Below are 17,047 nucleotides of genomic sequence, written 5' to 3'. Positions count from 1 at the left end.
GTAATCCGTCTTACTTTTTTCTCCTCAGATTTTCGCAAAAAAAAACGCATAGATTGACTGGACTATTGTGATTAAACAAAAACCAAGGTTCCGAAGAACATGTGAGTTTTATTTAAAAGAAAATAGATAATAAATAACAAGGAATTGACACAAATAAATGAGTATTAAAAGATCAGATATGTTTGTTTCATACCTAATACACAAGAAAAATAGGTACAGAAACAATACAATTTAAATGAACAGCTGTCAACAATAACACCGAGCAACAATCCAATAATAAGGAGTAAGTTGAATGAGTAATAGTCTAACGATCTATTCCTAAAGTATTTTATTCATACTTACTTAACAAAATGTATCTACCTGTGTCACCTTGGAGGAAATTGAATTTCACTAAAATAAAGCAATAGCTAACAGAAAGACAAAAAATACGGTTCACAACCAATTATAATTATTGAATGGATAGGATCAAATAAGTTTTTAATCTGTTCCAAATTGCACTCCTACCCATGAATTTGCATTCGTCGTGAGAAAATGAGATTTTATCAGAACACCACAAAATGCACAAGGTATAAAACTTTAAAAGCAAATATTCTTCGAGGAAAAACGTGTGAAAAAAGCTGAATTACAATATACTTTCGGTATCTACAGCAGAAGATTTATCTACGACTGATCAGAACTTTCAGAAAGAATATACAAACAAGTAACATCAAAAACAGGCTGTCAGACTTCTGGAACTTAGTAGTGTGCAAAGGGTATATGTGAAAACAAAAGCAGCTGAAAAAAGTTACCATCGACTGATCCTGACTTAGCCAAAGAAAAAACAAAAAAACTGTGCATTTCTTCCAGATCGTAATACACTAAAATGAGCAGACAAAAAAGGAAAGGTGACAAAAAATTATTTAAAAACTAGCCATGATTTTCGGGTTGAAGGATGATACTTAAAAATCAGCAATACGAAAAAATATAAATGTTTGATCTGGGTGTCATGAGCTCAACAGAAAATACTTCATGGTTCGATTCTTCAGGTCAAAAGGAGACAACGGCGCTCCAGATTGTTGAGACATCACTTACTTTAGCGGGCGTCCCAAAATTCCGTAACCCCCCCCCCCCCCCCCCCGCGTAACATTTGAACGGTTAGAGATAGAAAAACGAAAGTTTGGGAATGTTTCTATCTCAAAAGGGACCACCTTCTAAGGGGGTAAAATTTTTTGAGGGGGGAGCAGGGGGGGCTCCTAACTTTTTCTTTCAAATGGTAATCTCTATTTTGTGATGCATCACTGGAAAGAACATAATAAATTGAGCAATTTGGCGCAAATCGCAGATCAATATCTTAATTTTTGACCGAGTTATGGTAGGTCATAGGTCAAATTTGACCTATTTTCAAAAAATCATAACTCCGGTTCAAATTAATGAAGAAAAAAAAATAAAACGGGAATATTTACCAAATTGTAAGCACTTTTGGGTAAAATTCATAAAAATCATTTCAAACTAATTTTAAGGGGGGTTTCGGACCCCCAAATACGTCGGTTCAAAGGTCATACGATTTTCCCGCGGAATGAGCCAATTTCCCATTACTATGCCGCAACATTAACTCGGCAAGTTAAAAAGTAGTTCAACATTGCGTTTTCAAGTCCCCAATTCTTGGGCAAAGTTTAGAAAAAAACAAAATTTAAGCGGTCAAATTAAATCACCTTAAATTTCGTTTTTTGGTTTAGCCCGAAATTGGTAAATAATCCCGTTTCATTTGTTTCTCTACGATAATTTGAACCGGCGTTATGATTCTTTGAAAATAGGTCAAATTTGACCTTTGACCTATCATAACTAGGTCAAAAATGAAGATAATGATCTGCGGTTTGCGCCAAAATGCAAAGTTTCTTATGTTCTTTCCAGTGATTATTACAAAATAGGGGTTACCATTTAAAACAAAGTTGGGGCCCCCCTTCCCCGCCCCCCTTAAAAATTCACCGCCTCACCAAGATGTTGATACCCCCTAGAAGATGGTCCCCTAAGATAGAAACAATCCGAAAGTTTCGTTTTTCTATCTCTAACCGTTCAAAAGCTACCCGGGGGGGGGGCGGGTTACGAGATTTTGGGACACCCTGTTTATTCGATCCCGCCCACAGTTTTGCAAATCTCTTAACTGTTAGAAGCTGATCGTATGTATTTTTCACCGTACTTTTTATCGTTGTGCTTGAGACTACGAATCTAGCCGCTTCTGTAGACACTTCTAGCTTACTGTCTAGGTGAAAAATCTAAGCCATCAATTTCGATAGCTTTCAGACAGCCTATGAATGTATGAGTTCCACAATCATTTGCACTCAAAATGAAACTTACATTAACGTTGAGCAGATTCATAAAAGTAATGAAGATTAGAAAAAAAGAAAATAAAATGCCTGTCTGAAAATACAAACAAAAGAACAGATTATGAGAAAAACTGTTTCCTTTGGCTGATAATACATGAGAACTTACGGTGCCGATTGCTTTTTCATTACATAAATATTTCTACAACATGAAAGGTGAAAGAACAGAAAAAATGGAGAAATGAAGTTAAACATAGTAACATAGCTCATACACGAACACGCTTAGAGACATTTTTATTAAATGACTATCTTCAGAAAATGATCGAAGCAAAGAAAATAGAGATTACATAAAATCACATGAAATGTAAAATATTCGTAGAACCGACAAAATATTTCGTATGCCATGTAAAATATTTACAGAGATAGGCCCGAAAATTCCCTAGAATATTTTATCACACTCTTATTCAAATTAACGTGGCAAAAATTTATCACTGAAACTCATTTTCGCTGCAAACATTTCTTTCGGCACTCACTCGAATTGAAAATGCAAAAGTAAATTACACAAAAATGAGCGTTGATTTCTTCAAAATTTTAAATACAGAAAAAAGAAATGTAAAAAATATTAGTAATGACAAATGAGGAGAGCCCAAATTTTAGAGAAAGTACAAGAGAAAAATAAAATTAAGAAGAGGACACATATTAATGCAATTCAAGAATAAATAAAAAACAAAAAAAAAACATGATAACATCATGGCAAATTTAAAGCTGAAGTGGTACGGGAATTCATCAGAAATGAGTTTTAATTTGACAATAAATTAGAATCGTCATGAGACACATACGTTGCCAGACGCAAAACTATTCAACATTTAGATGGAGATCGTAATATAATTTGCCCTAGCATTGGTTAAGGTAGGCAAAAATTAGGAGCCATTTTGAAAAGCACGAACATTCAACAACTCAGATCAACCACGATTCTGCTTCTTGTAGGGAGACTAGAGATTTACTTCTGATAAGTATTTGGACCGACCACTTAAACACGGGGGAAAAGCAGTACACAAAAAAAACTCTTTGTGCACATTTTTGTTTTCCTTTCAAAACAAATAAAAAAATGGTTAGAAAATTTAAAGAAGCCTCCATACATCAAATGTCTTAATAAAAATGCTCAAAATTGTTTTAGGTGAAAATGAACATGGATAAAGAACACTGCAGCATTGAGGGAGACTGAGAAGGAACGAAAACAAATACGACTGCTACAGTGAATTAATCATACACAGATGTCATAATTTATTTATTCTGTGACATTAGAATGTTGTCTTTGAGTACATACAAACAAAATTCGTCACTTTAACATTAGGATTCTCTTTTTCAATTGGCGACTATGAAAGTTGTATCCAGATCGTTCATAAAATACGTATTGCTAAAGATGGGACGGGGGTTTATGCTTGCATTACAAGTGAATTACAAGGAAAGAAGGTTATTCAGAGCTGCGTTATGCAATGCCACAGTGGGCATAGCACCGATTTTTCGAAAACCTAAGAAGAATCGATGTAAGATGACAAGTTGCCATCCAAAATTCATCGCAAAATGCGTTTGGGGGGTCAAACATTACAGTGCATACAAGTAATTATTTCTGGAGGGTGCAGATGTGAGGATGCGTTACGAGTGGGCGGGAGGAGTAGAAAATGATACATGACTTAAGCCGACGTGTATTGGCCCAGGTATTCACCACAGTAATGTGCTAATGTGCACGAATCTTCTTGATATAATTCTCGCTTAATGTACAAATTTAGGTGTTTAATAGAAAAAGCATTCCTGTGACTATTCATCGAAATACTTGCGGCTAAGACTTTGAAATTAGAAAGTTAAGAATGTTGCACAGGTCATTTGAGGTAAACAGAGGTTTTTTTATATGAACCCAAACAAGGCTAACAATCGTAAAAGCTTAGGCAACAAGAACCAAAAAAGAATAACAAATTTGTCATGAAACTGGACTAGAGTAAGTTCTATTGGACCTAAAAGCTTTAAATACCGTCTAAATACAATAACAAACATTTATTCAATCCTTAATGTAACGACTAATAAAGAATACTGATGTGAGAGGATTGAGGCATACTTTTTGCATTGGCACACAAGATAAATATCAAAATTAAATATCACATGGACCAAGATAAGGTAATATTCATACATGGGATAAACATTGGTGAAAAAAAGGGCAAGAATGAAGTGGTTGGACTAGAAAAGCGGTGGAGTTAAAGTGATAATACAATCTTGAAATCTAAAAGTATCTGGTAATATCTGGTAACTGCTTGAGCTGATCACTCTCTCCCTCAATTTTGCACTAACGCTCATAAGAGTTCTTTTGACTCTACTGAAAATTTTTTGGCCTTCACTTCCGTGTAGAACAGTGTGGACCCAACACTATTCTACCATCCTCTTGCCTCCATATCACTTCAGTTCTACCGCTACCCATATTGTCTTAATCTTATGCTTCCCAAATATAGTCACTTTATACTCAACAGGACTGGTTCACTTTAGAATCAGTTCGAAAGGGTATCCCCACACTGGATGATTGGCATTGAAATCGCCAGCCCAGAATAGGAATTTTTTGTTTGTTAGTTCGTTTAAATGAAAAAACTTACGTAATTCTTCTAGAGAGATTTTGCTGAGCGGGTAAATATGAAAATGAAGAAAGAAATTTTCATAGGCATCATTCGTTATTTTAGAGGTTTGAGTTTCTATTCTTTAGTCTGCAAAAATATTTTGGTTCGGAGGAATTGGGTAAGATTTATATTTTCTTTTGATTAATGTTATGAGAACTCCATAACCGTCCGATCTATCGTCGTGAAAACAATTATATCCTGGGAATCTTTTTCTATAATACGGTTTCATCCTCGTTTCTGTGAGCGCCATTATGTCAGGATCATGTTGATGGATAAGAAATGTAGGGTCTGTATCATTCGGGAGGAAAGAATGAATATTCGAACTAAGAATTTTGAAATTTTTTAACTAGTGCTTATTGTGGTTTGATGTTGTCATAGAGTCTCAAAATATACCGGTGAGGTTGAGCATCTGGAGTAAAAGATGTACAAGTAATCTGGTCTGGTGGTGCCTTCCCATAAGACATCTAATTTTTCGGTTGGAATAAGGGCTCCGCCTTCATTTTTCCTGAAAATTCTTCTAACGCTAATTATTCTTTTATATTTATCTTTAAAGTATTCGCCTATGCTGTCTATTCCCAGATCTGAGTGGACATTATTGATTATTATTCTTCTAGTGGTGAATTTTAGGAGAAGGAAGCATGTAACGTTTTCGTATGGAAGGCTGTTATCGTTTTCAGTCCCGATATTTTGGCTTTGTATAGGAACTCTCCTATATGGGTTTGATGTTCATTGCCAATTCCTGGTTTGCTAATTGTTACAATAAAAGGACTAGTAGAGTCTTCTTCAAATCGTATATCATTTCAATTTTTGATGATGAGTGCATTACAATTATCTAGGGTTTGAGTTTTGAGGGTTGAACTATTAATAGCAGTAGAGATTTGTGAAGATTGATTGTTATTATTGATAGCGGTCGCTGGTAACTGAGGACCAGGAATTCCCCCGGGATCAGGGGTTTTTTCTTGGTAGGGCATTTTATGAGGAAGGAAAGGATGGACTTACATGACGGATTGGATGATAAGGATCAAGTTATGTCACACACATGAGGAATGTGAACGTGTAGGAAATAATAACTGAATCGTGTAAATAATGAGAAAAAACTGAGAGAGTACTTCTAAGACGAAGGCCCTAGGTGAACAAAATAAGAACTAAATGAAACCTTCCGTACTACTTAAACTACTTTAAGAGATTTAAAAGAAGAGATCAGTAACGAATGAGCATCCAATGAACCTCAAAATTAGGCGACGAACCTCTCTTTCTTGTTATCACAAATGGGGATCTGAGGGGTTATTTGGTTTATATATAGTTGTTTCCTGGTCAAGGTGGGAGGGTTTAAACCACCCCAAAACGCCCTAAGCATTCTATTTGTTTTTAGCCGTAGTTTCCCATTTTTTTGTGTTTCGCCAGTTTTTCTTTCTTTCTTAATGAAGCCCAGCCATCAAAAATGGACACCACCACGTATCGTGACGCGTAAATTCGAGAGCGAAGAGCGCATAGTTCAAACCTTGCTTTCCGATGCCCTGATTTTTTGTACTTTCGCGTGGAATTTCTCAACACTGATTGCCGCTATGAAAAAGTTAGAAAAAAGACAGTGAGCTTTTTTTCTTTCATACTTTCGAATTACACAATAGAAAGAATGACTTTACTGACCCATCACCTATCACAAGAAATGAGGTCAATGGGACCACTGGACAAGGTACGAATTTAAGCATTCTAATACATTTTTCGTAATCAGAATTTCACGTAGAACATGATTCTTGCATCGAAGAGTACTGAAAGCAATTCCTAACTAAGATATCAACGTTTTTATTGGCAAGAAATGCAATACTCTACGAGAGTCAAATCGCGCACTACAGCGGTTTTCGCAGGCTTCCTAATCAAGTAATATTCCCTCCCTGCCTTGTGTTGTTCAACGTGTTGAAAACATGAAACGTGCTGAGCTAAAATACCGAAATTGAATTTGCAATATTTTCATACGGCAGAGATGGTTACAGTTACGTTTCGTGCGCCATTTGACTCACGTAGACCATTGCGTTTTAATGAGCGGGAGGTTTGAATTCATGCGTGAAAAAACATTAAATATCTTGGTCAGGAATTGATTTCAGTAATTTTTGTTGCGCCAAACGTGTTCTATGTAAAATTTTGGTTAAGAAACATGAATCAGAATGCTTACTAGAACGTCGTACCTTGTCTAGTGGTCCATCGGATCAACAAAGGCTTCACGGGATCCTCCCAAAGAAATTTTACCTTTTTGTTGCATTATCAGGGAACATGATTAGACGAAGGCTCAAAAAATCTCTGTGTGGATGTATTCATTGTCCTTGAAACAGCAGACACATACTTAGATTTAATGTAAGTTTTATGATCAGCCTACTATAAGACCTAGAAAAAAAATGTCTTTCATTTTTTTGTGGTGAATTGTCATCTGTTACATTAAAAAAGCATAGTCTGTATCAGCAGGAAAGAAAAATTAATTGATTTCCGACCACCAGTCATACTGCCAAGACACCAAAACATACGAGTTCAAAAATTATTACCTAAAGTCCCAGACAAACTATATAAGCTCAAAACTGAGGGGAGAGACCATTGAGTGCACTAATGAGATGCATATTAGATATTAATTCGTACTGGTTCTAGAGTCCTTATTTTGGTGGTCCAACTATCATGTACTTGCCTTTTTATTGAAAAAAAAAATAGTCCATCACAATTTTACTATTTTGTTTGAAAAAGTGTCAGCTCTTGCTGAACCAATACATACTTTAAATAATAAAAACAGATTAAAATAAAAAAAGGAATAAATATCAATATTAAAACTGAAACCAAAAAGGAAGAAAATCAATAACACATATTCTAAAACGATAGATTATACTGATTAAGGAAGGTAGATACTATGATAAAAGTACAATAATAGGATAATATAAGTAGACTTCTCCATTGAAGTAAAGAAATGCGATGCATTTCTCAATTAATTTATTGCTTTCGTAAACGAAATTAGAGAAATTTATTTTAACAAAGAGTTGCAAGCTCTGGGAAACAAGAAGAAAAAAACCAAAACATTGTTCACCTACTTTGAGCAAATACTTGAAACACTTAATCTTTTTAACTTGTGAGGGTCTTCGAATAGGTAAGTTAAGATATTTTTTTCTCTCCACGAATAGTATAGTAAGTAAACAGTAAAAAATGAGTCGCTGTCGAGTCAATGAGTCAATACTTGAGGCTTCAAAACAAGTCACAGTTTTTTCAAATTAGAAGAATGGATTACTGAGATATTTAACTTTTTTTGCACCCATCTCCTCACACCGCGAGTGCAATTTCTGGGCACACTCTGCACATTCGCGCATTTTTTTATTTCGAGGCATCCGTAATGTGCGCAGCAAAAGGAACTTCGGTTCTGTGAAAAAGCTCTGGCAATAAGCTTCGTATTCCTACGTAACTTCCTTTTTTTCATAGCATACTGCCAATTGTTTAGTCCTATCGGCAAAGTACTCAGTTGTCTGATTCTGGATCAACTGTTGACGTGTTTCATGACGTCCTTGTAGCTACCAAAGCGGTATCCGCCGAGATCTGATTTGAGCCCCCGGAAAAGGTGAAAATCACATGAAATTAAGCCTGGCAAGTAGGACAGATTTGCGAAAGAATTGCCAATCAATAGTTTCTGACGAATCCTGAATGACTCTTGCCGAACGAGGGCTAGAATTGTCATGCAAGAGCAGAACTATCCGGCTCAAAAGGCTCGGCTGCTTCCTCTTGGTCAGAGTTCTGAGCTTATTAAGAACTTCGCAGTGCTTTTCTTTGCTTGTGGTCTTGCGCCGTGGTAAGTAAGAAGAAGTTAATACCTCAGCAACCCGGGAGTTACATTTTAAAAATTGTGGGTGATTTTGAAGCTAAGAGTATGACAAATAAAAGACTTTCGACAGATTTGCTACATCTATAATATTTGCAGAGAAGGGAAACATCGAAACTTATTTATTGGAAGACCCTCGTACTTTCTTTTTCACTTTTTGAGCACCTTGGAAATTGATGATTGTCAGAAATATTACCCGTTAGCAAAATATAGAAATAGAAAAAAAAATCAAATAGTTTCATCGGATATTTAGTACATAAAATCATTCTAATCATGCCTAACATTTTTAGGAAAATATAAAAGTACCTTTAGAGGTTCATACTTGTTCGATTTAAGTTCAAATACTTAAAGTACATTTATTTCAAATAAATATCCCTTCCCAAAGTTGTTCCTTTGGGGGAGACTAGTGATCACATGAACTTTGTTAACAATTTTTTGAAGCTGCATTAGGCCAAAAAAAATAGGTACAGAAAATGTTTGGGAAGGAATCAACTTAATTTAATTACCCTAATGTGTAGAGCAACACTTATTTTATCCGACTTGCTCGAAATTCAATACTCGCAATGAAGAATGGTACGAAACAAGAAATTCCTTCGTCAATAAAGTAGACTAGAAACATCATTAGGGGAATTACCGCGGAATGGATTTGGCCGATGGATTGGCGGAGTTTTTTGACCAGATCGGCAGGGTTGCAACCCGAAGGAGAAAAATGCTCTGCTGAAAGCAAGTGCTGAACTCAGTCGCTTGATGAATTTTAGCCAACGTTTGCATCCATCCACTTTTTTATCCACCTCAAGCCGAGATCACACGGAGGCGAAAATGGCACATCGGTGCTTTTGTTGAGTGTTGATGCCAGAATCTAGATACAGTTGGCCACGCTATTTTCAGTAATCAACAGTCATCAGCGGAATCGATGAGTCATTTTCACGAAAATCGGCTGTCGTGTGATCTCGGCTTTAGGCAGTAAGTCAAGAATGTTGAATATGGTCATCAATTATGCCGGCATGAAAACCAAATTTTGTAGGAGCACTGCCTGCCGGAGGGAATTTTGTTTCGTTATGACGAAGGTTGGCAGTAAGTATAAAGCTGAACCAAATCCTCTCCCGGAAATTCGCAATTCTTATTGCCATTTCTTTAGAGCGATGCGATAGACGCTTGACCATCTCAATCCCAATCAATTATTTTGAATAAAAAGGGTGGTTATTTAAAGGTATATTCCCTTTTGCTGTACCTCTAGAGCACCAGAACGATTTCACACTGCTTTTCCTGCTTGATTCAATTGAAAAAATTAAATCATCTGGTGAACAATCTCATACATCATCTAAGAGGATCTTCTAAAATAATTCGTGTTGATCCGCTACATAAAAACTTTGAAAAGGTTTTCAGAGACGGATTGGGAAAGTCAAAATTTAACGGTCTCTGATATAATCCCTGTTTATCTACCTTCCCTGAAAAACGACTTCTAAGCCACTTGTTTTCACAAAAGTTCTTTACCGCATTCAAAATGTGGAGATCAAAGAGGTAAAGGGATAAAAACTGAAATCAGAAGCGATGGCAACCCTTGAACGTGAGAATTAGAAAAGAGAAGCCAGTAATTTGTGCCAGTGTGCAGCCATATTCAGCGCTGTGTGTAAAATGTCAAGTGCTCTATACGTGACAGTAAAAGCCTTGGTGAGCCAAAAATGTTCGATTTTAAGGATATTTTCTCTCTGTAAATCGAATCCCACTAAGATCTGAATACTAAATTTTAGGTGGCTGTCCCTATGTGTGTACTCTTGAAAGCAGATTTATCATTAGGACGTTATGGTAGAGGTTTCAAGAAAAAAAACCTACATTTAACATAACAGATAAAGGAGGAAAAGAGGGAAGGATGAGGATAGAAAATCACAGACTTGACAAGAAATGGTCAGTTGTTGAGGGCTGCTATCATATGTCCTGATAAGAGTGCCGAGAGAGTTGAGTGAGAATCAGCCAAAGGTGACCCAGATGAAGTCAAAGAAGAATCCCACGTTGACTGTGGCAATGGCTCTAAAAGGTTGAACGATTCCACTCCTGTTGTTGACATTTCTAGCCACAAACCAGAGAATAGTATCTTCCTTTAAAACATTTTACAGGTCACTCAAATTGACTTTTAATCTTTAATTATAATTTATTTAAAACTTGTTGGGCTACGGCTTCATTAAAGGCTTGAGGGTCTAAATGTTGAAAAATGTGTCTGTTATTTTCCAAAATTGAAATAAGAGGTTCACCAACTTGAGAAAAATAATATTGTTCGACCTACACTGTTTTGGGTTTTCAAATTTTAGCACGAGGGCGTTCAGTAAGTAAGTATCGCCCCCCTTCTAAAATCTACAAAAATGAACCAATTTGAAAGAACTTTACTCTGAAATTTTTCGTAGGATATTCTGAGTTCAACAAAAGAAACCTCAACAAAATCGGACCATGTGCAGCCGAACGCGAGCCGTTTAAACGCGCCGAGGTGCGCGCCGCTCCCGCCGGATCTGCGGGGGTTTTACATCCGCGACAAAAGAGGAGCTTCTTTGCCGAAGCTTCAGTCGTTCATCACTGACGAAAAATCAAAGAAGTTATGGGTAGAGTAAGGGGCTTTCCTCACTTCCTTACATTGTCACCCGCTCCATCCAAGCAGGTACCGAGGCTGCAGGCTTCCAGCAGGTCTGGTACCGAGAGGAAAGTACACCAGCCGCGGAGGCTCCGCCCCCTAGACCCCCTTCACGTGGCTCGCCTCGCGAGCCACATTCCTATCGCTACTGCTTTCCTTGCATTCAAGAAAGTTCCAGTGTCGGAAAAGTATTCGTTTCCGAATATCCGCCATAAAATCTTTCGATTTTAGGAGGATACTCGACAACGCTACTCTCCGTTTTTTTTCACTGATACACACCACGAACAGCGCATGCGCGTACTAGCGAGAATTCGCGATCGGCGGACGCCGCATCGCGGGGTCGAGAGAGTTCGGGCAGAGTGTTTTGGAAATTCGTGACCGAAGGGAGCTGAGGCTTCGCCTGCGTCTTCGCCCCGATTTTTCTCCCTCTCAAGGGTGATCTGTCCATTTCATAGAGAGGAAAATCTGTGTTTTTCCTTTAATCACCTCTCGCTGCCACCATCTGTTCTCGAAAAGTCCTTTCCTCCGTACCTACCAGAAATACCTCAGTCTACGCTACGCATTGCGGTATCGCGATAAGACTGAGTGCATTTCCGATACGTAGGGACCATAAAGGCGGGATTTGCTCCCCACGCTAGAGACAAATGCCACTCGTCGTCTTGCAACACTCTTCTAAAAGTCCGGGAATATTCTAGAAAGCTCTCGAAAAAACACGGCGAGGGCATCAATTCAATTGCGCATCGCCTAGAGGAAATTTGAGAAAGTTCTAACAAATTCGAGAAAAGCTATTGTCGGTCATGACACCTTACGAAAGTCCGAAAAAATCCTATTAAGTTCTGGAGTGGATTGATGAAGGTTATCGTTTTACTAACGGTCACATGAATGATGAAAATTCGAGAGAGTTCTAACAAGTTCCAGAAACAATTACTACTCGTCGCCAAGTGACGCCCTTCTTATGTCTAGGAAAATTCTAGATTGTTGTGGGAGGACTAAAGGGGAGCTTCCCCGGTACCGACTGCAAGGCTTGCAGAAACTGAAGATAGGGATGGAAAGGAACCACACTGGCCGCGGCTCCGTAGTGTTCTAAAAGCCGATGAGCGTAGCACGATACGCGGTGCGGGTGGTGGGGCGGGGCCTTTGCCCTGCAGCCGGCGCGGCACAGTGCGGCCTTCTGTGGATGCAAATCCAAAATTCACAACTCGACATTTGAATATTTTCTTTGGATGTTTGTAATCTTCATGATATTCCTGACTCACAATGATGGTTTATTTTCAAATTCTTTGCTCAAAACTTGTTCAAATTTGGGTAGAAAGTGGGCGGAAAATGGGTCGAGATTCGAGAATCACTGGTCCGCAAGAAATATACGGGCAAAAGACGTCAACTTGAAATGAAGATTTCTGGCTTGAAACGCAAAATGCTCTGGGTGGTCGATATTTTCTTAGATAAAAGACTTGCGACTTTTTGCGACTATCAGAGATAATTGAAGTTAAAGTTTGGGTATTTCACATTGCTTTTACATTGTTAACATAGGGGTGATTCGAAATCGCAAACTTCAAATGAACTTTCCTCAAAAAATACGCAAAATATCCTGAGATATAACATTTTCTCATTCATCGAGTGTTTTACTTTAATAGAGGCAAAGGGTTTTCCTACGGCGGTTCTACTATCTTCATTATTTAAATTTAAGTGACTTTTACCGATTTTTGTCCGCATCGACCATAAGGATGCCGCACTGTGCGCCGCGAGGGGGAGAGGGGCTGCCGCTACGGTAAGGGGTCGCAAGGCTTGCACGGCGCGTCGCACAAGAGAAGGAATTCCTGGCACGAATTTCCTGCGAATTTTAGGCGCGCTTAGAGCTATTATATAATGATGAGATGGATACCACGCGCGCAGAAGTCCCTCGACTGACTTTGGTGAGGAAAAAGTGGACAGCTTGTTGGACGTTCTCCACTGACTCAACTTTCAGATACGGGAATAAATGGTAGTCTAACGGTGCGAAATCAGGAGAGTAGGGGAGGTGTGGGAATACTTCCCACTTGAAAAATGCCTAACGATCTTGAACAATTTGAGGCAGTAACTTCATGATGGGCACGTGAAAAACACTGCCACTGGACCGACTGTTTTTCGGGACCCATGATGCCGAGACATTATTATCAATGAAACTTACATGTTATCTTGTTATGTGTGTTCATCATGATTTTATAATCAATGTAGATTGTTTGGCCTACTCGCAGGGAAAATCCAAAACATTCCTTCGAAAAGTAATAACAGAACACCTAGCTGCGATGGATGCTGATCCGCCAGGAATTATTTCAATTATAGTTTTCATCAAAATTATAAATTTAGAAAATCATAACACAATATACTTTACAATTTTATTAATTACAGAACTTTAGAGCTTAATCTTATTAAGAACTAAACAGATATTATTCTTATCTTTATCTGTTTTTTTTATTTTATAGGCTTTATGTGTATACTCTGGTAATTAATTAATATATTATCTGAACACAGTATTTTTTATATCAACCAATTTAGCTTTAATCGTATAAATTTGAGTAAAAAGGTCATAGTATTCATTTATGGTTTAATGATTGCTGGATTTCCTCCATTTCTTTGATTTACAATTGAATGATTAGTAATTAACTATCTTTGATATCTTGGTTTAAAGTTTTTGGTTCGATTAATAATTTTAATCTCATTTTTGTCAGTTTATTTCACCTCGGCGTTTTAAAACGGCTCGCGTTCGGCCGCACATGGTCCAATTTGTTGCCAATTCTTTTGTTGAACTAAGTATATCCTGAGGAAGATTTTAAGCCCAATTTTTTGAAAATCGGTCTATTTTTTTAGATTTTAGAAGGGGGGGTTACATACTTATTGAACGCCCTTCGTAAAGTTTTATCCTTGAGATGGAACGTACTTATGCTCTTTATATTTTTTTTTTTTTTTTCTGTACTACTTCAAGTAGCCTACAAGGGCTAATCCTGCACTTTTAAGTCCCATCCCCCTCCGTCCCTACTGAAACAGTTCTAGGCAACCACTGTTTGAGACCCTCAAACTCGGGTCGCCTGGCTGGGAATCAAGCCCGGGACCTCCCGATCCTAGAGCTAGCTCTACAACCACTACACCATAGGAGGCCGACATATTGTACGAATTGAAAAAGGAGCAGGTAGTTCTCTTTTTTTTTTTGCTCTTTTTCTACTTGGTGAAATTAATCTTTACATGGCTTGGAAACTAACATTTTCTTTCATATACAGGGTTGCCAGCCAAATTATTTTTTTCCATTCCCTGACTTTTCCCTGACTTTTAAGTATGGATCTGACGCAGTCAGATTGCCAAATTGATCCCGCAACGCGAGCCCGAGACCGCCCGCGCCTAATGCCACGAAAAATCAGAAAAATCCCTTGACTTTTCCCGGTTGATTTTTTTCCCCTGACTTTTCCCGGTTTTCCCGGTCGCTGGCAACCCTGCATATATCTTAAAGTCCAGGCACAATGCTCAGAACAAGAGAGAGAGAGATCGCGGGCAAGCCAATTTTTGTATTTCTGGCTTCAGCTAGGTCCTCTGATGATCCGAAAAAGTCCCTGAGATTTGGAGGTGATCTCGCTGATCTGCATCCACAAAATCGGTTTTTTAAGAAATATATGTTGGAATATTAATTTCAGCCGTCGAGCAACGACGTAGTTGATTGAGAATGTGCAAGATTGCAGTTCTGTAGACGTGCCACTTTGACGCGTCTTACTCAGTCAGTCGATTCCGTATCCTAGAATGTGACGCCTCGGTCCCCCGGTACTTTGTTTAATCAAATAAAAAGAATGTTCAACATTTACATCCACTGCATCATTGCCTAAATTCTAACAATACAGGGTGGGCCAGAAGTTCCAGGACGGTCGGCTAACTTTTTAACGGTTCGAGATAGAAAAATGAAACTTTGGGAATGTTCCTATCTCAAAGGGGACCATCTTTTGAGGGAGTCAAAATTTTGGTCCCCCCTAAGGGAGGGGGCGGGGAGCCCCCAACTTTTTTTTTCAAATAGCAACCCCTATCTTGTGATACCTCATTCGAAAGACCATAAAAAACTAAGAATTTTGGCGCAAACCGCAGATCAATATCTAAATTTTTTACCGAGTTATGATAGGATCAAAGGTCAACTTTGACCTTTTTTCAAAAAATCACAACTCCGGTTCAAATTATCGTAAAGAAAAAAATAAAACGGGAAAATTTACTAATTGTTTTCGCTTTTTTGTAAAAATTGCAGAAATCACTTCGAACTAATTTTAAGGGGGGGTTCGGACCCCCAAATACGTCAATTCAAAGGTCATTCAATTTTCCCGCGAAATAAGCCAATTTCCCCTAGATTTGCCTCCACATTATCTCAGTAAGGTCAAAATCAGTTCAACATTACGTTGGGCAAGTCCCCAAATTTCAGGAAAAGTTTAAAAAAAACCCAATTTAAGGTAATTAAATTTGACCGTTTAAATTGGGTTTTTTTTAACTTTTCCTGAAATTTGGGGACCTGCCCAACGTAATGTTGAACTAATTTTGACCTTACTGAGATAATGTGGAGGCAAATCTAGGGGAAATTGGCTTATTTCGCGGGAAAATTGAATGACCTTTGAATTGACGTATTTGGGGGTCCGAGCCCCCCCTTAAAATTAGTTCGAAGTGATTTCTGCAATTTTTACAAAAAAGCGAACACAATTAGTAAATTTTCCCGTTTTATTTTTTTCTTTACGATAATTTGAACCGGAGTTGTGATTTTTTGAAAATAGGTCAAAGTTGACCTTTGATCCTATCATAACTCGGTACAAAATTTAGATATTGATCTGCGGTTTGCGCCAAAATTCTTAGTTTTTTATGGTCTTTCGAATGAGGTATCACAAGATAGGGGTTGCTATTTGAAAAAAAAAAGTTGGGGGCCCCCCGCCCCCTCCCTTAGGGGGGACCAAAATTTCAATAGAAATGCACAAAACCTTCAAAAGACTACAATTCCCTTTGAAACTATGCTTCGCCATGACTTTAAATGAATCCCAAGGAGACCATAAATCCAATGTTTCTCTAACGGACAACTACATGTAGCGCGTTCCACAGTTAGTTCTCGGAAAAATTTAGCAATTTTACAACCAAATTGCAGAATTAAAAATGTATGCAAACGTAATTTCATGTTCTAACGAAAAAATCAATTGTATTTATTATCAATAATAAACGATTATTATTATTTTATGATAATGTATTGCCTAATTAACGTAATCCTGCAAACGGGGGTTCCGTACCGTATTCGCAAGTATGATGTCAAAACATCCACGGCTGACCCATTGATGGTCTTCGGTTAGTGGATAATCGATGAGTCTAAATTCGGTGGATCTGTTTTTGTAAAGCTCCTTTTTCCCGATGAGGGCTCCTTTGGAAGGGCGACGCGAGGTAAGCTTTTTAGTTAAAATGATGATTTTCATGTCATGCTACTCTGAGACCTAATTTTAAAAAACCTATAAATAATTTTTAAAAAAAATTAAATATTTTTTTATTATGTATCTGTAGTACGAATTTGCTTTCAGAATCTGTGTTAAGAAAAAAAAAATATTAGAGAGCATATAATGCTTTGTAACGAAAGCACGAAAGTTCATTTGGT

At 37.7% G+C, this 17,047-nt stretch overlaps 1 protein-coding gene across 9 annotated transcripts in view; it reads right to left on the bottom strand.

The window, feature by feature from the left end:
- LOC109037039 (deoxynucleotidyltransferase terminal-interacting protein 1) overlaps positions 1–17,047 on the bottom strand; it is a 62,137-nt gene that overhangs the window by 11,859 nt on the left and 33,231 nt on the right. For 7 of the 9 annotated variants that reach the window (XM_072306396.1, XM_072306397.1, XM_072306395.1 and 4 more), the window contains one exon: positions 89–10,868. The exons of 1 other annotated variant lie outside the window; for it this stretch is intronic. In XM_072306396.1, the coding sequence (XP_072162497.1) occupies positions 10,708–10,868 (161 nt within the window). In that variant the 3' untranslated portion in view covers positions 89–10,707. Of the gene's footprint in view, positions 1–88; positions 10,898–17,047 lie in introns of those variants that run through there. One more of the 9 variants, XM_072306399.1, reaches the window with a different exon arrangement.

The sequence above is a fragment of the Bemisia tabaci genome, chromosome 1 (assembly GCF_918797505.1).
Source record: "Bemisia tabaci chromosome 1, PGI_BMITA_v3".
In the NCBI taxonomy this organism is placed as follows: Eukaryota; Metazoa; Arthropoda; class Insecta; order Hemiptera; family Aleyrodidae; genus Bemisia; species Bemisia tabaci.
Note: the sequence above shows the minus strand (reverse complement) of the source record. Positions and strands in the feature narration are given on the sequence as shown.